This window comes from Salmo salar, chromosome 12 (assembly GCF_965601325.2).
Source record: "Salmo salar chromosome 12, fSalSal1, whole genome shotgun sequence".
NCBI classification, from domain to species: Eukaryota; Metazoa; Chordata; class Actinopteri; order Salmoniformes; family Salmonidae; genus Salmo; species Salmo salar.
Window position 1 is genome coordinate 85,041,828 of NC_138302.1, and position 18,128 is coordinate 85,059,955.

Below are 18,128 nucleotides of genomic sequence, written 5' to 3' on the forward strand. Positions count from 1 at the left end.
GTTTGTGACATTTGAATAACAACCCCCCCTGTACTCCCATCGGTCTCCCAGTTACCAAGCCATGTGGCATGAGTCCTCATAAACTGATATCCCAACAATGCTACTAACGTAACCCCTGCTACTAATAACATGGCCCATGACTATAGCTTCCTTTAATTACAGTCTCTGCAGAAACTGTCATGAGAATAACTACTGCATGTAAAGTGTTTCCGGCTGTTAGAAAATGGGAAAGAATTAATGAGTTGGAAGAATATCCAACCTAACAAAACTCTGAGTCACAGGTTTCTTGAAAGTTTACCATAGTGTCTGAAATGCCACCACTATCTCTTCTACTCTCACCTTGATCTGGGTATGTGTAATGTTCAATTTAACTTCATAATAGTCCCTATATTGTGCACAGTTAGCTGTCCTCCCTCTCCTATGAGCTATCTCCTGTAACAATATACATCGTCTCTGGAAATGATACCCCTCTACCACCACAACCTTAATTTATGAGCCCCCACAGATCTCCACTGCCGTCACGTTCCATCCCACTTAACAGTCCTATGTAAACATTCTGTCTCAAACACCTTGTCTCCTGCTACAGATACATTTGCACATATATCATTCCATCTAACCCATAACACACTAGTCACTACTCCTAATGCAATTCTACAGTTATAAACATACTAAAACATTCTCAAATCAATTAGTCAAACTAGATCAGTCCCCCCTCTGTCATCCCTGTTTAGCATATATTTTTTCTTTCTATATGCAGACTGAACAAAGAACAGTTTATATTTACCCAAAGACCAGGACCCCAGGGAACTGGTAATTTTCCCTTCAGACACATGACTCACATCGTGATTCAAAGACATGTTCAATAAAAAATTAACACATTCGAATAACCAATCAACTTCTCATAAAGCAATGGTAAAATAGAACAAAAACTGGTGTTTCTCATTCAGACTACGGTTTGCAACTGCACATGGGGACAAATATTGTAGTTTTTGGAGAAATGTCCTCTGGTCTGATGAAACAAAAATAGAACTGTTTGGCCATAATGACCATCGTTATGTTTGGAGGAAAAAGGGGGAGGCTTGCAAGCCGAAGAACGCCATCCCAACTGTGAAGCACAGGGGGTGGCAGCATCATGTTGTCGGGTTTCTTTGCTGCAGGAGGGACTGGTGCACTTCACAAAATAGATGGCATCATGAGGGCGGAAAATTATGTGGATATATTGAAGCAACAATTCAAAACATCAGTCAGGAAGTTAAAGCTTCGTTGCAAATGTCACGCCCTGACCTTAGAAAGCTGTTATTTTCTAAGGTAGAGTAGGTCAGGGCATGACAGGGGGGGTTTCTATTTTAGTTTTTCTATGTTGTCAGGTTCTAGTTTTGTATTTCTATGTTGGGTTTTGTTTGGGATGATCTCCAATTAGAGGCAGCTGGTCCTCGTTGTCTCTAATTGGAGACCATACTTAAGTAGGGTTTTTTCCCACCTGGGTTTGTGGGAGATTGGTTTTGAGTTAGTGTATGTTTCTACTCTGCGTCACGGTTTGTCGTTTTTGTTCGTTCAGTTTATAGTGTATGTATTGCATTGAAAATAAACAGTGAAAATAAAATGTGGAACGACACACACTGTTTAGTCCATAAGCAGAGTACCTTGTGCCTTTATCAGTACACAATTAGAAGGCAAATAGTTCACACTCTCTACAGTACACAACGATAAACTAAATCAACCTTCTTTCACTTTGGTCCGCTCCTCCTTCCTACGACAGCAGTGACAGCAAATGGGTCTTCCAAATGGACAATGACCGCAAGCATACTTCCAAAGTTGTGGCAAAATGGCTTGAGGACAACAAAGTCAAGGTATTGGAGTGGCCATCACAAAGCCCTGACCTCAATCCTATAGAAGATTTGTTGGCAGAACTGAAAAAGCGTGTGCGAGCAAGGAGGCCTACAAACCTGACTCAGTTACACCAGCTCTGGCAGTTGGAATGGGCCAAAATTCACCCAACTTATTGTGGGAAACTTGTGGAAGGCTACCCGAAATGTTTGACCCAAGTTAAGCAATTTAAAAGGCAATGCTACCAAATACTAATTGAGTGTATGTAAACTTCTGACCCACTGGGAATGTGTGATGAAATAAATAAAAGTTGACATAAATCATTCTCTCTACTATTATTCTGACATTTCACACTCTTAAAATAAAGTGGTGATCCTAACTGACCTAAGACAGGGAATTTTTACTAGGATTAAATGTCAGGAATTGTGAAAAACTGAGTTTGAATGTATTTGGCTAAGGTGTATGTAAACGTCCGACTTCAACTGTATGTGTCTTTCTTCATGCTGAACCAATTTGCCTCAAGCACCCAAAAGTTCCATCAATATAGATTTTCCTCAATCTTGTTCATTTTGGATAACCTTTGACAAATGTATTTTCATTCAAACTTAAAAGCTCTTTGGGCTAGGGGGCAGTATTTTCACATCCGGATGAAAAGCATGCCCAAAGTAAACTGCCGGCTACTCAGGCCCAGAAGCTAGGATATGCATATTATTAGTAGATTTGGATAGGAAACACTCTGAAGTTTCTAAAACTATTTGAATAATTTCTGCGAGTATAACAGATCTGATTTGACAAGCGAAACCCTGAGCACAATCCATCCAGGGGAAGAAAAAAGTTGAGCTCAATCTGTTTTCCATTAGGTTTCTATGGCAATCCCTTTTTAATAGAAATATGCTTGCAGTTCCTATGGCTTCCACTAGATGTCAACAGTCTTTGGAAATTGGTTGATGTTTTTCCTTTGAGAAATGAAGACAGCCCTTTCCTTTCTGAGTGTCAAGCCAAGTGTACTTTTTGTTTGGTGTGCGCGATCTGGAACTCGCTCCACTTTCATTTTATCCGCTATTGAACACAGTATATTCTGTCTTAACTTTTATCAATTATTTACGTTTTAAAATACCTAAAGTTGGATTAGGAAAGTTGTTTGGAAATGTTAAAGTTTATTAGATACTTTGTAGGCATGTTGGGCGAGTTGGAACCGGTGTTTTTCTGAATATATATTTTGGGGATATATAAAAGCAATTTATGGAACAAAAGGACCATTTGTGATGTTTATGGGACATTTTGGAGTGCCAACAGAAGAGATCTTCAAAGGTAAGGCATGAATTATATCGTTATTTCTGACTTTTGTGTAGCACCTGCCTGGTTGAAATCTGATTTTCATGTGTTGGTATGCTGGGCGCTGTCCTCAGATAATCGCATGGTCTGCTTTTGCCGTAAAGCTTTTTTGAAATCTGACACTGCGGCTGGATTTAACAAGAAGTTCATCTTTAAACCGATGTATAACACTAGTAAGTTTTATGAATTCTTATTATGAGTATTTCTGTTTTTGAATTTGGCGCGCTGCAATTTCACTGGGTGTTGTCAAATCGATCCCGCTAAAGGGATTGGCGTGCGAAGGGATCCATAAGAAATGAAGTCCAAATTCACTATTTAAGCCCATGGTACATCGCTTAACTTAGTTTGAGAAGAGCTAAGGCATTGGTTAAGAGAAGACTGAAGTCCATTTAAATCTTTTGTAAATCCACTTCACAATGGCCTCCACTCTAAATGTTTTAGTGTCATCAAAGGGGATCCCGAGTGGCACAGCGGTCAAATGCACTGCATCTCAGTGCTGGGGTTAGGGTTAGCGCAAACTGGCTCTTAGGGTTAGGGTTAGCGCAAACTGGCCTTCTAGGCAGAGTTCCTCTGTCCAGTGTCTGTGTTCATTTGCCCATCGTAATCTTTTATTTTTATTGGCCAGTCTGATATATGGCTTTTTCTTTGCAACTCTGCCTAGAAGGCCAGCATTCCGGAGTCACCTCTTCACTGTTGACATTGAGACTGGTGTTTTGCGGGTACTATTTAATTAAGCTGCCATTTGAGAAGTTGAGGTGTCTGTTTCTCAAACTAGACACTCTAATGTACTTGTCCTCTTGCTCAGTTGTGCACCGGGGCTTCCCACTCCTCTTTCTATTCTGGTTAGGGCCAGTTTGCGCTGTTCTGTGAAGGGAGTAGTACACAGCGTTGTACAAGATCTTCAGTTTCTTGGCAGATTCTCGCATGGAAAAGCCTTCTACTTCTCAGAACAAGAATAGACTGACAAGTTTCAGAAGAAAGTACTTTGTTTCTGAGCATTTTGAGCCTGTAATCGAACCCACAAATGCTGATGCTCCAGAAACTCAACTAGTCGAAAGAAGGCCAGTTTAATTGCTTCTTTAATCAGAACAACAGTTTTCAGCTGTGCTAAATTGGTTTTCTAATGATCAATTGGCCTTTTAAAATGATAAACTTGGATTAGCTAACAAAGTGCCATTGGAACACAGGAGTGACGGTTGCTGATAATGTGTCTCTGTACGCCTATGAAGATATTCCATAAAAAATCTGCCGTTTCCAGCTACAATAGTCATTTACAACATAAACAATGTCTACACTGTATTTCTGAACAATTTAATGTTATTTTAATGGACAAAAACAGTGCTTTTCTTTCAAAAACAAGGACATTTCTAAGTGACCCCAAACTTTTGAACAGTAGTGTATGTTGATTTTACTGTGTATATATCATGTAACCAGCTCAACGCTTGGATGTTAAAATTCATGCCATGAGATTTAGAACACCTCTGAATCATCATTAGCCTTATCTCTATGTTCAAATGCACACGTGCAACAAGGTTTGTTAACATTGTCAGTAGGCCTATTTACATATTTGTACCCAGCTCCCAGTCTATATTCATTTTCAGAGTAAAAAAAGAAAAAACAGATGTGCTATAACATTTTGTTGTGTATAACATGTACAAAAATAATTGTTGTTTTTTCCTTAAGATATAGATGATCTTAGAATGACCTATGGAATATGCCCTTTATATCTACAGTTTAAGTCGGAAGTGTACATACACCTTAGCCAAATACATTTGAACTCAGTTTATTACAATTCCTGACATTTAATCCTAGTAAAAACTCCCTGTCTTAAGTCAGTTAGGATCACCACTTTATTTTAAGAATGTGAAATGTCAGAATAATAGTAGAGGGAATTATTTATTTCAGCTTTTCTTTCTTTCATCGCATTCCCAGTGGGTCAGAAGTGTACATACACTCAATTAGTATTTGGTAGCATTGCCTTTAAATTGTTTAACTTGGGTCAAATGTTTCATGTAGCCTTCCACAAGCTTCCCACAATAGGTTGGGTGAATTTTGGCCCATTCTTACTGACAGAGCTAGTGTAACTGAGTCAGTTTCCTAGGCCTCCTTGCGCACACACGCTTTTTCAGTTCTGCCAACAATTTTTGTATAGGATTGAGGTCAGGGCTTTGTGATGGCCAATCCAATACCTTGACTTTGTTGTCCTTAAGCCATTTTGCCACAACTTTGGAAGTATGCTTGGGGTCATTGTCCATTTGGAAGACCCATTTGTGACCAAGCTTTAAGTTCCTGACTGATGTCTTGAGATGTTGCTTCAATATATCCACATAATTTTCCTCCCTCATGATGCCATCTATTTTGTGAAGTAGACCAGTCCCTGCTACAGCAAAGCACCCCCACAACATGATGCTGCCACCGCCGTGCTTCACGGTTGGGATGGTGTTCTTCGGCTTGCAAGCATCCCCCTTTTTCCTCCAAACATAACGATGGTCATTATGGCCAAACAGTTTTATTTTTGTTTCATCAGACCAGAGGACATTTCTCCAAAAAGTACGCTCTTTGTCCCCATGTGCAGTTGCAAACCGTAATCTGGCTTTTTATTGGCGGTTTTGGAGCAGTGGCTTCTTCCTTGCAGAGCGGCCTTTCAGGTTATGTCGATATAGGACTCGTTTTACTGTGGGTATAGATACTTTTGTACCTGTTTCCTCCAGCATCTTCACAAGGTCCTTTGCTGTTCTGGGATTGATTCACACCTTTCGCACCAAAGTACGTTAATCTCTAGGAGACAGAACGCGTCTCCTTCCTGAGCGGTATGACGGCTGCGGGCTCCCATTGTGTTTATACCTGCGTACTATTGTTTGTACAGATTTACGTGGTACCTTCATGCATTAGGAAATTGCTCCCAATGATGAACCAGACTTGTGGAGGTCTACAATTCTTTTTCTGGGGTCTGACTGATTTCTTTAGATTTTCCCATGATGTCAAGTAAAGAGGCTTTGAGTTTGAAGGTAGGCCTTGAAATACATTCACAGGTACACCTCCAATTGACTCAATGATGTCAATTAGCCTATCAGAAGCTTCTAAAGCCATGACATAATTTAATGGAATTTTCCAAGCTGTTTAAAGGCACAGTCAACTTAATGTATGTAAACTTCTGTCCCACTGGAATTGTGATACAGCGAATTATAAGTGAAACAATCTGTCTTTAAACAATTGTTGAGAAAAATTACTTGTGTCATGCATAAAGTAGATGTCCTAATCAACTTGCCAAAACTATAGGTTGTTAACAAGAAATTTGTGGAGTGGTTGAAAAATTAGTTTTAATGACTCCAACCTAAGTGTATGCAAATTTCCGACTTCAACTGTATACATCAAGCTCTATCAGCCAGAGAGAGCGCTGTGCCGCTTGTTTCATCTGGATTCGGAAAGGCTCTTAAAACTGATGTACAAGGAGCTGACCACAGTGGCTTCTTCTTGTATGGAGTCCTTAATGTCCGACTGGCTAACACACACCGCCATGAGTCTCTTGGGGAGCTTCCCACTGAAGAGCAGGTAGATGCAGGGGTTTGCACAGCTGTTCAGACTTGCCAGAAGCATCAGGATAGAGAAAGTTGCAGCTGAAATCAATATTAAAACACAGAATATTATTATCAAGCAGCAGCATCCTGATTCCATGTAATTCTATACATTTTAGCATAGGCCTACCCTAATAGAAGACAAATAAATTAAACCTACATTGTAAAGTTTTAATTCAGGCAATAAAACATTTGACAATATGATTGAATTCTAGTTTAATTCTAAGTTTTTCAGAATATTGAAGAGCACTTACTCTCAGTGGGTGCTTGGACATCCCAGACAGACCACAGCTGGACAGTGAAGAAAGGAGTCCAACAGATAATGTAGACAAGAACAATAACCACAGTCATCTTCACGGTCTTAATCCTGGCTTTGGACACTCCAGCAACACTGCTGGTCCTGGAGTGCAGAGGTTTGGTGACAATTTCCGATGCTTGATATGTTTTCATGTGAAAGTTGATTTGAACAGCTCGGCAAATACGCACCTGGCAAACGATAACAGTTAAGATTGGCAACACAAATATCACCAGAGTGGTCCAGGTCACGTAAGCTTTTAGTCCCCAAGGTTTGATGAAGTCAGCCCAGCAGTCATAGACACCAGGCGCAATTTGAACTCGGGAGAAGATGAACACTTGAGGGAGACTGCCGAAGAGGGACACGCACCATGCAACGCACACAGGCACGTTCCAGCTCGCTCTGCGCCTTTGGAAAGTCACCATGGGGTTACAGATGGCTTGGTAGCGATCAATGGTCATCACTACAATCATGTAAGTGGAGGCAAACATGCCAACGACCTGCATGTATTTCACCAGGCGGCACATTATGTCAGGACCAATGAATCTGTCCGTTACATCCCACATCAGCTGCGGACAAACTTGGAAAAAGGTGACCACCAGGTCTGCCAGGCAAAGGTGAAAAACAAAGACGCGCATCCTCGACAGCTGCTTCCTCCGCTTCCACAGCACCAATAGCAGTACAAAGTTTAACATTGCGGCACTGAAAAATATGATGCTCAAAAGGGCTATTTCAACTCGAGCCAAGCGCTCATCGCGTGGCACATCTGCCAATTCCGTTTCCAAACTTATATTACTATTATTTGAAGTAAAGAAAGTCATAATTTCGCTACAAAATGACACAATTTTAAGATAAAAACTCAAATAATTCGGTCCTTAAGCTAATGTTCACGAATAGTTCAAATATAACCTATCAACTGCACAGCATATCACAATAACCAAAATCTGCTTTGGAAAATGTATGCAACTGAAATACAAATGTCCTATGAAAATTTACACAATTATTAACAGACTAAAGACGATAACTGTTCTACAGCAATTGTTTAAAGGATAGACCTAGAAAGCGTCTTGACCCGCGAAAACTTGGGAAATGGATGGCACCAAGTGCGTGCAACGATGTGAATAGAGGAGCATCGGCTGCAGAAAATTATTTATATCTTAGATGCGCAGCAGGAGGGAGGGGCTATGCTTCTGCATCTTTACAATAACGGCTTCTATACATTTTATAAATAAATGATACATCTGGAAAGGTCATACCGGTACTCAGGATTCACTGCAAAAGGCAGAAAGTGGCATGCAATAGTACAACATGATAGGACTCATAGGCATCACACAGTAAGCAGCATATATATATATATAATTTATGTAGAATACCATTTGTATTTTGTTAATTTGTATTTTGTTCAAGTCAAGCTTGGGCTTTTTTATTTGTGTCACTTAAGTATCATCCTTTCAAAGTTAGGCTATAGTTTAACTTTTCACACACCATCTGCTTTATCTATGAAACATTATTTAAATAGATGAAATATTTAATAAGAGAAAACACACAAAGAAACCACACTTTTCACAAGCTGATTTCACCCTCAAGCCATTTGATGAGTTGTCAAAACAAAATTCTAAATTCCTGGAGTCATGTTTTTTCTCAGTCCATGAAATACAGATTTATTCGGTTCACTACATTGGTCAAAGAAGACCGGCTTTCTGAGATATGATTATAGGGCATTTAAAACAATTCCACATTGCTCATTAGCCTTTCATTGCTCAAATCTCTCCAATCACCATTGAGAATTGGCAAAATATCCTGTTTTCCACTTAATCGTATTGACTGAATCCCAACTAAAATCCCAACAGCAGATTGGCCAATCTCAAAGGCATTTCGGGGCAGGAAATGTACAAAATAATAGTTCTGATATCAATAATGCCACAGATGTTGAGATACTGCAGTGGCTTAGGTTGATTACAAACTTTCTTCATAGGACAACTGTGCAGCTGAGAGCATAATACCCAAACTCTAAGTGCTGCACTGGGCTAAATTAGTTAAACACAGTAAATATGATTCAGTCCTTGTGGGGTTTCTTTCTCATTTTCATATTCAACACTCAGTCTGGAAAACAACAGAGGTGTATGAGGGGGTAACACCTGCTACACACTGGAATTATGTCTTGTTAACATGACAAAGCAGCTCGTCTTTGTCCATCTGGTAACGGCTCCTTTTCCACACATCTCGTAGGTTCTGTAGGGTAGTGCCGATCTCCTTGCCTGAGGTGATGCCCATCTTCCTCAAGTCGTGCCCACTCACGGGGAAGCGAGGAATGGACCATCTGCTCATCTCTGCCAGTAACTTGTCCTCTCCTTGGTACTTGAGCAGTTCACATACTTTACTCTGAGCATCCACCTCCCGACTCTGCAAACAACATTCATAGAAATTATCTACCAGACCATGTGGTTCTATCAGATTGGGCTTCATACACTCAGTTCCAAAAAGGACACCATCTTGACAATCTTAAATTAAATACAGTAAGTGGTATTACATCAACTCATTTTGACTGCTTACATCTATGATAAAATCAGTGTAGGGCTTCAGGCTGTCTGGATCATCCTGGGACTTATGGAGGTCCCGTCTGTGTTTGACCAGGAACAGACCCAGGTTCTTCTCCTCCCTGGAGACCTTCAGCCTCAGATCCATCTTCTCCACATCCTGGGAGCAGCGGAACAGGGCCGACAGAACAGTCACGGGCTTGGGAGAATGGTCCTTCACATGCTGCCAGATCTGCTTCAACTCCTCCACGTCGCCCTCTGCAGGTAAACCTTGGAATAAAAGTATAGCACTTACACAACTACAATTACAATAACATCTATAAATACCTATGCTCTAGCTGAGAACATTTCTAGTGGTCTGTCACCGGGGCGCCCTAAATATAGTGCTTTGAGGTATGCTTTATGTAGTTGGTTGCATGGTTACTATAATTGGTTGCATGGTTACTATAATTGGTTGCATGACTCCCCATAACATTGTTCCTAGCAAACAGGGCTTTCTCCCTCACCTATGTACTGAGCCAGGCCCAGCTCATACATGACCTTTAGTAGGTGGGCAGCATGGTTTCCCACCACCATCTTCTTCAGCTCAACCCAGATGCGCTCCCCTGATATGGCTGCCAGGCCACGGGCGTTTTCCCTGATGGCCTCCAAGGTGGCAGGGTCATGTTCCGCTGCCTTTACTGACACCCGGCCATAAAACCTGGGGGCAGACCGGGGGATATACACAAGGACAGAAATAACATGCAGAAACCCTCACATACTAAAGTTTAATTTGTTCATAGCCAACTCCAACAAACACCTGCCCCATTTACACCCCAGACAAGTCTAGATTACCTGAAGTATCGTAATATTCTCAAGTAGTCCTCCTGAATCCTTTGCTCAGCACTGCCAACAAACCGAACCTTTCGGTTCTTGAGGTCCTCATATCCTTGGAAGTAATCATATAGGGTCCCATCCAACCCTGTTTGGTCAGAAATCAAATAAGACATGTTTTTTCCCCCCTTCTAATGTCAAGTTTGGCATTCATTTCAGAAGGGGTGACAATATGCTATAAACACACCTAAAAACATGGAGTTGATAGTGAGGTCTCTGCGCTCTGCGTCTTTTTGCCAGTCTGTTGTGAACTCCACCTCTGCATGACGTCCATCCGTCTCAACATCTACGCGCAGTGTGGTCACTTCAAAGTTCTCATTGTGAAGCTAGAGATGAAAAGACAAATGTCATGTGTTTTAAAGCCACAAACACACAGGCCTACTGTACAGCAGAATTCACGCTACATTGACTTTTAACACTTCACCCCATCGTAACAAAATCAGATTGTAGAAAGAAATGTAGTGTAAGAGAACATTTCAACATCACATCAGTCTCACATTCTGGATCTGGAATATTTGTGTATAGCTGGTCAAACTGCACATCAATCTTGGGTACTCTTACTCGAGCAGTGATGGTCCCATGCTTCTCCCCTTTATTGTTGATCATCCTGATCCCTGCCTTCTGGAACATGCTCTTCATCTCCTCTGGTGTTGCTGTGGTCGCAAAGTCCACATCCTCTGGCCGCTTCCCAGACAAGAGGTCCCTCACAGCACCCCCTGCTATCCTCAGCTCAAACTTGTGCTTCTCAAAGATCTCTATGGAGAAATACATGCATAAATTGATAAGATGTCTAGTGTTGACATGCATCGAATACCCATGCATCGCTTAATTCATTAATCATAATATAAGCAGACACACTGATTAATACATTCTGATCCAAACCTGGTTCTCAAGTTCCAGCATCATGGTATCTGGATTGATGACAAGTTGTCTTTTGTAACACACATTGAAAACTTGAGAAAGAAGCTGAGATCTATGATTGTTTTTTTATTTAGAAATATTTTCAGAACTGAGGCTGGATTTATAAGGAAGACTGTTCAAACAACACTTCTCCCTGTAATAGACTAGGGTGACATTATTTATACGCACGTGGCAGCCTCTGTTTTGAAACCATTGGACTGGGTTCAGTTTTAGGACTCCTTGTATTCTTTACAAACGTGTAAGAGAGCTGCATTTATTTATATACAAAGCAGTCTTGCAGAAGCTTCCTCTGTACATTACTTTATTGATTAATTTTAGATGTACAAATTACCAAACCCATTCTCAGGGATGGATAACTCTGGAGATCCTTTTTGGTCTTCACAGAATTGGGAAAATCTGCTTTTAGTTTTTGTTGCCTTGTGTGTGGAACAATACACAAACAATTCCTTGCTATTCAATATTCTGGTTCCTTTCAGGCATTTTCATTTATTGATTGGAGACTGTTACAGAATGCGATTGCTTTTCTTAAATATGTTTAATGTTGTTTATTATGTGTTTTGTTATAGTGTGTTTTGTAGGGCTGTTGTGTTTTATTGATGTATTGTTTTTTGTAAACATACAGGGCTCCCTTGTGAAAGCGTTCTCTCAATGTGACTCCGTGTTTAAATAAAGGTTAATAATATTACAAATCACTAAGTAGAGAAATGGGATATTTTAAACTCCTGAGGATAAACTTATTCTGAGCAGTTCTCATCTTCCACTTTCTGCTTGTGAAGTTAAGTGCCACTGACCTAGACTTTGATATAGCCAAATTGGTTGGTAGCAAAAATGTACCTGCTCTCACCTGCTATGCCATTCAGTCCATCGCTGAATAAGGACTTGAACTCTGTAGTCTTCAGCTGCATGGTGAAGAGACTTCTGGCACTCCAAGTGAGACGAACTCCGCTAATCACCACAGGATTCAGGATTCTCCCCCACATCTACTGTCGTTGAGCAGAGCAAGTCAATGTTAGCTATAGCTAGCTAACGTTAACTATTGATGTGCAATTGCAGTGAATTAACTTGTGGGGATTGCCACACACATTCAGTTAGTTTAGAGACCAAACAACTATGGTAATATTTTCATTACAGCTAGTAGCTAGTTAGCACAGAAATTGGATTCCATGTTTCTCACGTTCCATGTTTCACTAGCTATTGCTAGTTAATTTAGAAAACTGAAGCAAGCATATTGGCTCTTGTAAGCGACATATATTTAAAAAGTACATCTGGTAAAGTATAATTGTATCATCATGCAGCTAACTATTAATCTCATATGGACAGACCTGCAATAAAATATGAATAATTTCCCTTCTTTGAGGATGTGGGTAGAAACATTATTGCCGTTCCATACTTCGACAGCAGGAAGTGTACTTACTTTCACCACAGGAAGTCGTTGATTGTGACCAATAAGAGTGTGAATCGTCATAAAAAGGGCGGGGTACAGAAGAAACAACGCGCGATTTCATTCGAATAATTTTATGAATTACTGTTACTTTGTTGCAATTTATTTGACACTTGTGGCCTCAGTCACTTTGTTACTACAGTTGCGCAATGTCTAGTAGCGGAGAACATTTCCCTACACTATGTACTAATGCCACAATTCCACTTGTCAGCTGATTTTGACCGAGCAAGACAGAGATGAAAATACTGTAAATATATGTAATGGTTGATAACGCTTTTAAATTGATTCAATAGATTACTCTAAAATCAATTAACTGTTACCAGAGAGATTATAAAACGCATTTTCAGCATGCTGGATAAATGACTCTGTAGCCTCTGTTCCGTCTATGATCAGACCATTCATTGATCTATGGGTTCTACAGGGTGGTACTTCGAAAGCTATCGCGAGAAACGGAACATTTTTTATTTAGTGACTGTTGAATCTGATCTTCTGTTTGCTGTAGCCTACAACAAGCCGAGTCATTATATTTTACACTCTTCACACGGTAGCCACATGGCTAGGGTAGAACTCACACCGCTGAAACCCTGGGACGATTTCTTCCCAGGTTCCGACCGATTTGCTAAACCAGACGCGAGAGATTTACCTAGATGGAACAACAGGGTTGTCAACAACTTGCTTTACTATCAGACAAACTATTTTGCAATGGCTATCATTGTTTTCCTTATTGTGGGGTAAGTAGCATGAGACACTGTCCACAATTTGTATCAAGAACATAAAATATCTGGTGTGTCATACTACACTCAGGTTAAAATGGGCTGGGTGTGCAATAAGCAGAAATCACTCAGCCATTTCCTGTTTGCTAAAATTCTAATAGTTTGCCTAATTTCAGTTTATGTGATTAAACAATGTATGGTGTCGAGAATCATTGGACCTTCAAAACTGCAGTACAATATATTTTCAATACCAGGAAATAGTATTTTCAGCTGTTTGGAGCTAGTGTACAAAATCGAAAGTAAAAAGACAAACTGAACGTAAGAACGGGAAGCATATAAATAGTGAACATTTAAAAGATATACTACTTCTTAGACTTGCTCTATAACTTACATTTTTATGTGAATCTGGTCGGTCGCCCAAAAAGTTAAATATTGCAGCTTTAAGTGCTGGGAAATCTGATTCACTGTAGTTCACCGTCACTAGTTATAACAGTTAACATCAATTAAAACTACAATATTGGATCGTTTTTCCGCTTAATGACAGCCCGTTCCTTGTTTTGGTATACATTGTTAGGTTTTTCTTGTTTGTGTGTGTGTATGAACAATGGAGTATAATTTTGGTTGTGATAGGGTAAAACATTTGTGCTATTGAGCTGAGCCATTTATAATTTCTTAAATAATCATTTTCATTGGGTATCAATGGCCATTAAACAGATTCTCAGATTCCAGATTCCACCTTTAACTAATGCCTGAAATTGAAGTTGGGTCTCATTAGCTAATTATGGATGCAGGGACTCACTTTAAAGTCTAAACATAGGAGCTGTCCATAGCAGCTGTTATGGCACTATGTGGCTGCTATGCATGATGTTGACGCTTTATACTGTCTTACAGTTCACCTGAATAAGCTTTCTCTTTCCGTTGCCATATCTGAAGGTTGGCACCTTGCTAGGCCTATTTATGACTAATGCCAAGGGAGACAGAGCGCATGATTGGTCAACCGAAACCTCCAGACTTATTTTGAGCGTAGAGGATGTGGGCATGCTTCACAGGTTGAGAGACTCATGTCTTGCATCCTGCTGAAGCTCTTCATGAAAATAATAACAGTAATTTATTTAACTTCTATAGCACTTTTCATTACAGAAAATAATGTCAAAGGGCACAAAAAGTGAAGAAACAACACTTTGAAATTGAGATGAAGTTGAAGATTGAATGTCTCTAGTTGGCTTCGGATGTTGGAAAGGTCGGGAGTTGAGGCAGCTTGGATTGGAAATGCAGTGTAGCTTCAGCGAAGGGGTATTGATGGTACAGCCAGAGAGAAACAAAGACAGTCTGACAAACAGGCCCGGAGCTCTTCATCAGTGCACCACACCTGCTTTGACGGTCAATTCCTCCAAACGTCTCTCCTCCGAATGTACTAGTCCTCTATTGCCGAACATGTAGCACCCACCTGGGTGATGCAATGGCTGCAATGGCTCTGGATGCAGCATGCAGTCCTTGTTGTAGTTATTCCCGACAGATGAAAGCCGGGGCTGCATTTTTTAAATCCAAACAGCCATGGAGCTAGCTAGTGCAAATGCAATGCTTTTCTATGTATGATATCACATTAACATTTCATTTATTTAATTTCACAATGTTTTTAGAAAATTAATATAAACCCTTGCTAGTGTCTAATTCGTTCATTTGTTTCTAGAATTGCTCAGATTTACAATGTGTAATTTCACAAATGGTGGTATCCTGTCATGACTGCATAACTAACAATTGATCGCCAAAATCACTATGGAGGAAGGGATTTTACTTTAAAAATGTGGATTCCGTTTTTTTTTTAAATGGTCATCTTTTGGCTAGGCCTACATGGTTCTGATGACACACCGCTGCTATGGTGGACAACTACTAGGCCCCTAATCCCTGCTCACTTATCAGCTGCTGTTCTAGATAACAGGGATATGAGAAACAGCTGTCGTTATTCACTGGAGGTTGGGCAAAGTTCACTATTGGAGTCTGAAGACATAACGTCCAGGAGTCATATTATCTAAAACAACACTATTGAATGAAGTTTGAGACAAACCATTGGAAATTATAACATTCCTAACATTGCACCGTAGGGCTATGTCAAAACTACTTGCTGTGTAAATGTCCCACTCATCCTTAAGTGGGTTATTCTTTTGTAGATTCACTTCTGTAACATGTAATCATAATCTTTGAAATTGCTCTCATTGTAGTTGTTAATGAAACATCTTTTGTATAAATATTTGCATTTGGTCTAAAAAGTCATGTTGATGTGTTGACAACCTATCACCACTAGATGGTATCCATGACTACATGAAATATCAACTGTTCCACCCACCCAGCTGTCTAGTTATGTTGTGGTGTGTGTGTGTGTTTCCCTGCAGGTTCCTCAACCCTGTGGGGATGTTCATGGGCATGGCGGTGGTGTCGCTGGTCTTCCTGGGCTCAGTGTGGGCTGGAGAGAATAAGGCCATGATCAAAGACTTTAAGAGGCAGAACCCCACATTATTTGTCATGGCAGTGATGGTAGCCAGCTACTTCCTCATGTCTCTCTTCGATGGCGTCATGGTCTTCATGTTTGGGATCACATTTCCTATTCTCTGTAAGTTTAACGGTTTAGTATTAAATGTGTCTTCAAGTTACACCACAATTATGCCATTGGTAAATAAATAGGCAGACTTGAATTTAAGTTATTCCAATTAGAAAATATCCTGGAGGTATTACTTACATTGGTGTTTTTACATTAGTGCAAAGTAAGGGTATTAATCTGCTTCTATATATTTTGACTTCAGTGATCTTTGCACACGCCTCACTTCGCCTTCGCAACATGAAGAATAAACTGGAGAATAAGATAGAGGGGGCGGGGCTGAAGAAGTCACCAATGGGTATTCTACTGGAGGCGCTGGGCCAGAAGGAAGAGAGCCTGCAGAAGATCCAGGAGTTCCTAGAGGGGAAACCCAAGGAAGGATGAACTCTACACAGAAAACAAACAACACACACGCCACAGTCCCTATGTTGTCATAGGTCCCCTATCAATATCCCTGGCCTCTGATGAATGGGAACGCGTTCCTTTGCACACCACCTTTAATGTGCAGTCTCAATGCATTCAGTCAATGTTGGATAGAAGTTATTGTAATACATGTTTGAACACTTCAACTACAAACCGTATAGCTTATCTCGCATGCAGGTGTATGTGTGTTTGTTGGTTTAGTCTAGAGAACATGTGCTGAAAACACAAGCTTTAGTTTTACTTCAGAATATTTGTTACTTCACCCAGAACTTGTCAGAACACTTCTTTCAAGTAGTGATGACAGCATCTCGATACTGGCTCACATCCTTGCTATGCAATGTTGCAAACAAGTTGCAAATTAGTATTCCTTGTTGAATGTATTTGTGTGTGTAGGTGGGCAAATGTTTCCAAATCCCATTTGCAATATTTACACAACCTATTCATGCGTTGTGACTTTTGTAAATATAACGAGTGAAAACATTGTGGTGTTAAAAGCACATCTGTGACCTGACCGATTGAGGTCACTTGGTTTGAAAAAATAAACAAACCGAACTATGTTTTATTGTACCATGAATGAATTCAGTTGTCTCGCAAATGAAGCAGTAGTGAATTATGTTTTTTAAATACTGTGGATTCTCTCTCTGAAGTGTATACAAACATTGCAATGTGAAAATGCTGGTTTGTGGAGAGTAGAACTTTACTACTTTAATTTCTAAGGATCTGAATTATTTAATCTATGCTTAATTATTTTCAATTAAGAGAAACTGACAGGCTTGCCTATTAATGAGAGGTTGTGAAATCACTGAATTATTGTGTAAAATAAATATATCACTGCCAAACTATTCTGAAGGCAAGAGAGTTTCAAGTGTTTTGTTTTGTACAGGGTGTTTTTCCTCACTAAATTCAAAGGTGTATTTAACTACACGATTGGATGGAAAGTAGCCCCACATTTCACTGTAATAAAATAAGAACTAGAAGAACCAAGCCAATGCTTTGTGTCTTGGTGCATATGAGAGAGATATAGAACTTTAAGGTGTTGTATTTCATAATCACATCAAATGGTCTTTAAACAAGTATATGATTTAGAACTTCAAAAGGAATAAGAGGTACTAACCTATGTCCATCAGCATTTACTCAGCACCTCACACTATTTCATCTCCATAGTACCTCCAAGGTTATGGATGATCTAACTTCTCCCTACTCTTCACTTGTCCCAATGCTAATCAATAGGCTGCAGTAGATTATAGTGAAGAGCAGAGTACTGCACAGTCAGTGACAGAGTGGATTAATCTGCAGTCACTCACTTCCCAACCCCTAAACCTTCTCTGGATTGCGGTGTCAGCTACTTCAACCAGGCTCACATTGGAAATGTATTACAAATCCCAAAGTGGGCTCTCTCTATTGCACTCTTCACTTAGACGTCTTGCACATAAAGTTTTTAAGAAAGGTTTATGATTTGCATAACAATAGTCTTTGGGGGTGTGTGTGCATATGGGGGAGAGTGAGAGATAAAGACAAAGTAGAGGGCAGGAGCTAATGACCTCAGGTGCAGTGCTTTAAGTTTAAGTTCAGCTGCAAAGCCTTATTTGAGCTCT

General features: G+C 40.1%; 3 protein-coding genes across 5 annotated transcripts; 1 reads left to right on the top strand and 2 right to left on the bottom strand.

Moving 5' to 3' along the window:
• Positions 1 to 6,269: 6,269 nt before the first annotated feature.
• LOC106565942 (oxytocin receptor-like) lies at positions 6,270 to 7,853 on the bottom strand. The gene is made up of 2 exons (XM_014133633.3): positions 6,992 to 7,853; positions 6,270 to 6,779 (listed from the first exon to the last, which is right to left on the bottom strand). The coding sequence occupies exons 1-2, from the start codon at positions 7,851 to 7,853 to the stop codon at positions 6,574 to 6,576; spliced, it is 1,068 nt and encodes a 355-aa protein (XP_013989108.3). The 3' UTR covers positions 6,270 to 6,573.
• An 813-nt stretch (positions 7,854 to 8,666) lies between these two features.
• trnt1 (tRNA nucleotidyl transferase, CCA-adding, 1) lies at positions 8,667 to 12,784 on the bottom strand. 3 transcript variants are annotated; one of them, XM_014133203.3, is made up of 8 exons: positions 12,686 to 12,784; positions 12,208 to 12,346; positions 11,004 to 11,197; positions 10,630 to 10,768; positions 10,404 to 10,530; positions 10,076 to 10,269; positions 9,586 to 9,839; positions 8,667 to 9,435 (listed from the first exon to the last, which is right to left on the bottom strand). In XM_014133203.3, exons 2-8 carry the CDS (start codon positions 12,341 to 12,343, stop codon positions 9,187 to 9,189), a joined length of 1,293 nt encoding a protein of 430 aa, XP_013988678.1. In that variant the 5' UTR covers positions 12,344 to 12,346; positions 12,686 to 12,784; the 3' UTR covers positions 8,667 to 9,186. The 3 variants fall into 3 exon arrangements, with proteins under 3 accessions (XP_013988678.1, XP_013988680.1, XP_013988681.1); XM_014133205.2 differs by having other exon boundaries at positions 12,208 to 12,343; positions 12,686 to 12,773; XM_014133206.2 differs by lacking the exon at positions 12,686 to 12,784 and having other exon boundaries at positions 12,198 to 12,346.
• Positions 12,785 to 13,209: 425 nt separating this feature from the next.
• arl6ip5a (ADP-ribosylation factor-like 6 interacting protein 5a) lies at positions 13,210 to 17,387 on the top strand. Its single transcript, XM_014133207.3, has 3 exons — positions 13,210 to 13,535; positions 15,908 to 16,125; positions 16,316 to 17,387. Exons 1-3 carry the CDS (start codon positions 13,213 to 13,215, stop codon positions 16,492 to 16,494), a joined length of 720 nt encoding a protein of 239 aa, XP_013988682.1. The 5' UTR covers positions 13,210 to 13,212; the 3' UTR covers positions 16,495 to 17,387.
• Positions 17,388 to 18,128: the final 741 nt, after the last annotated feature.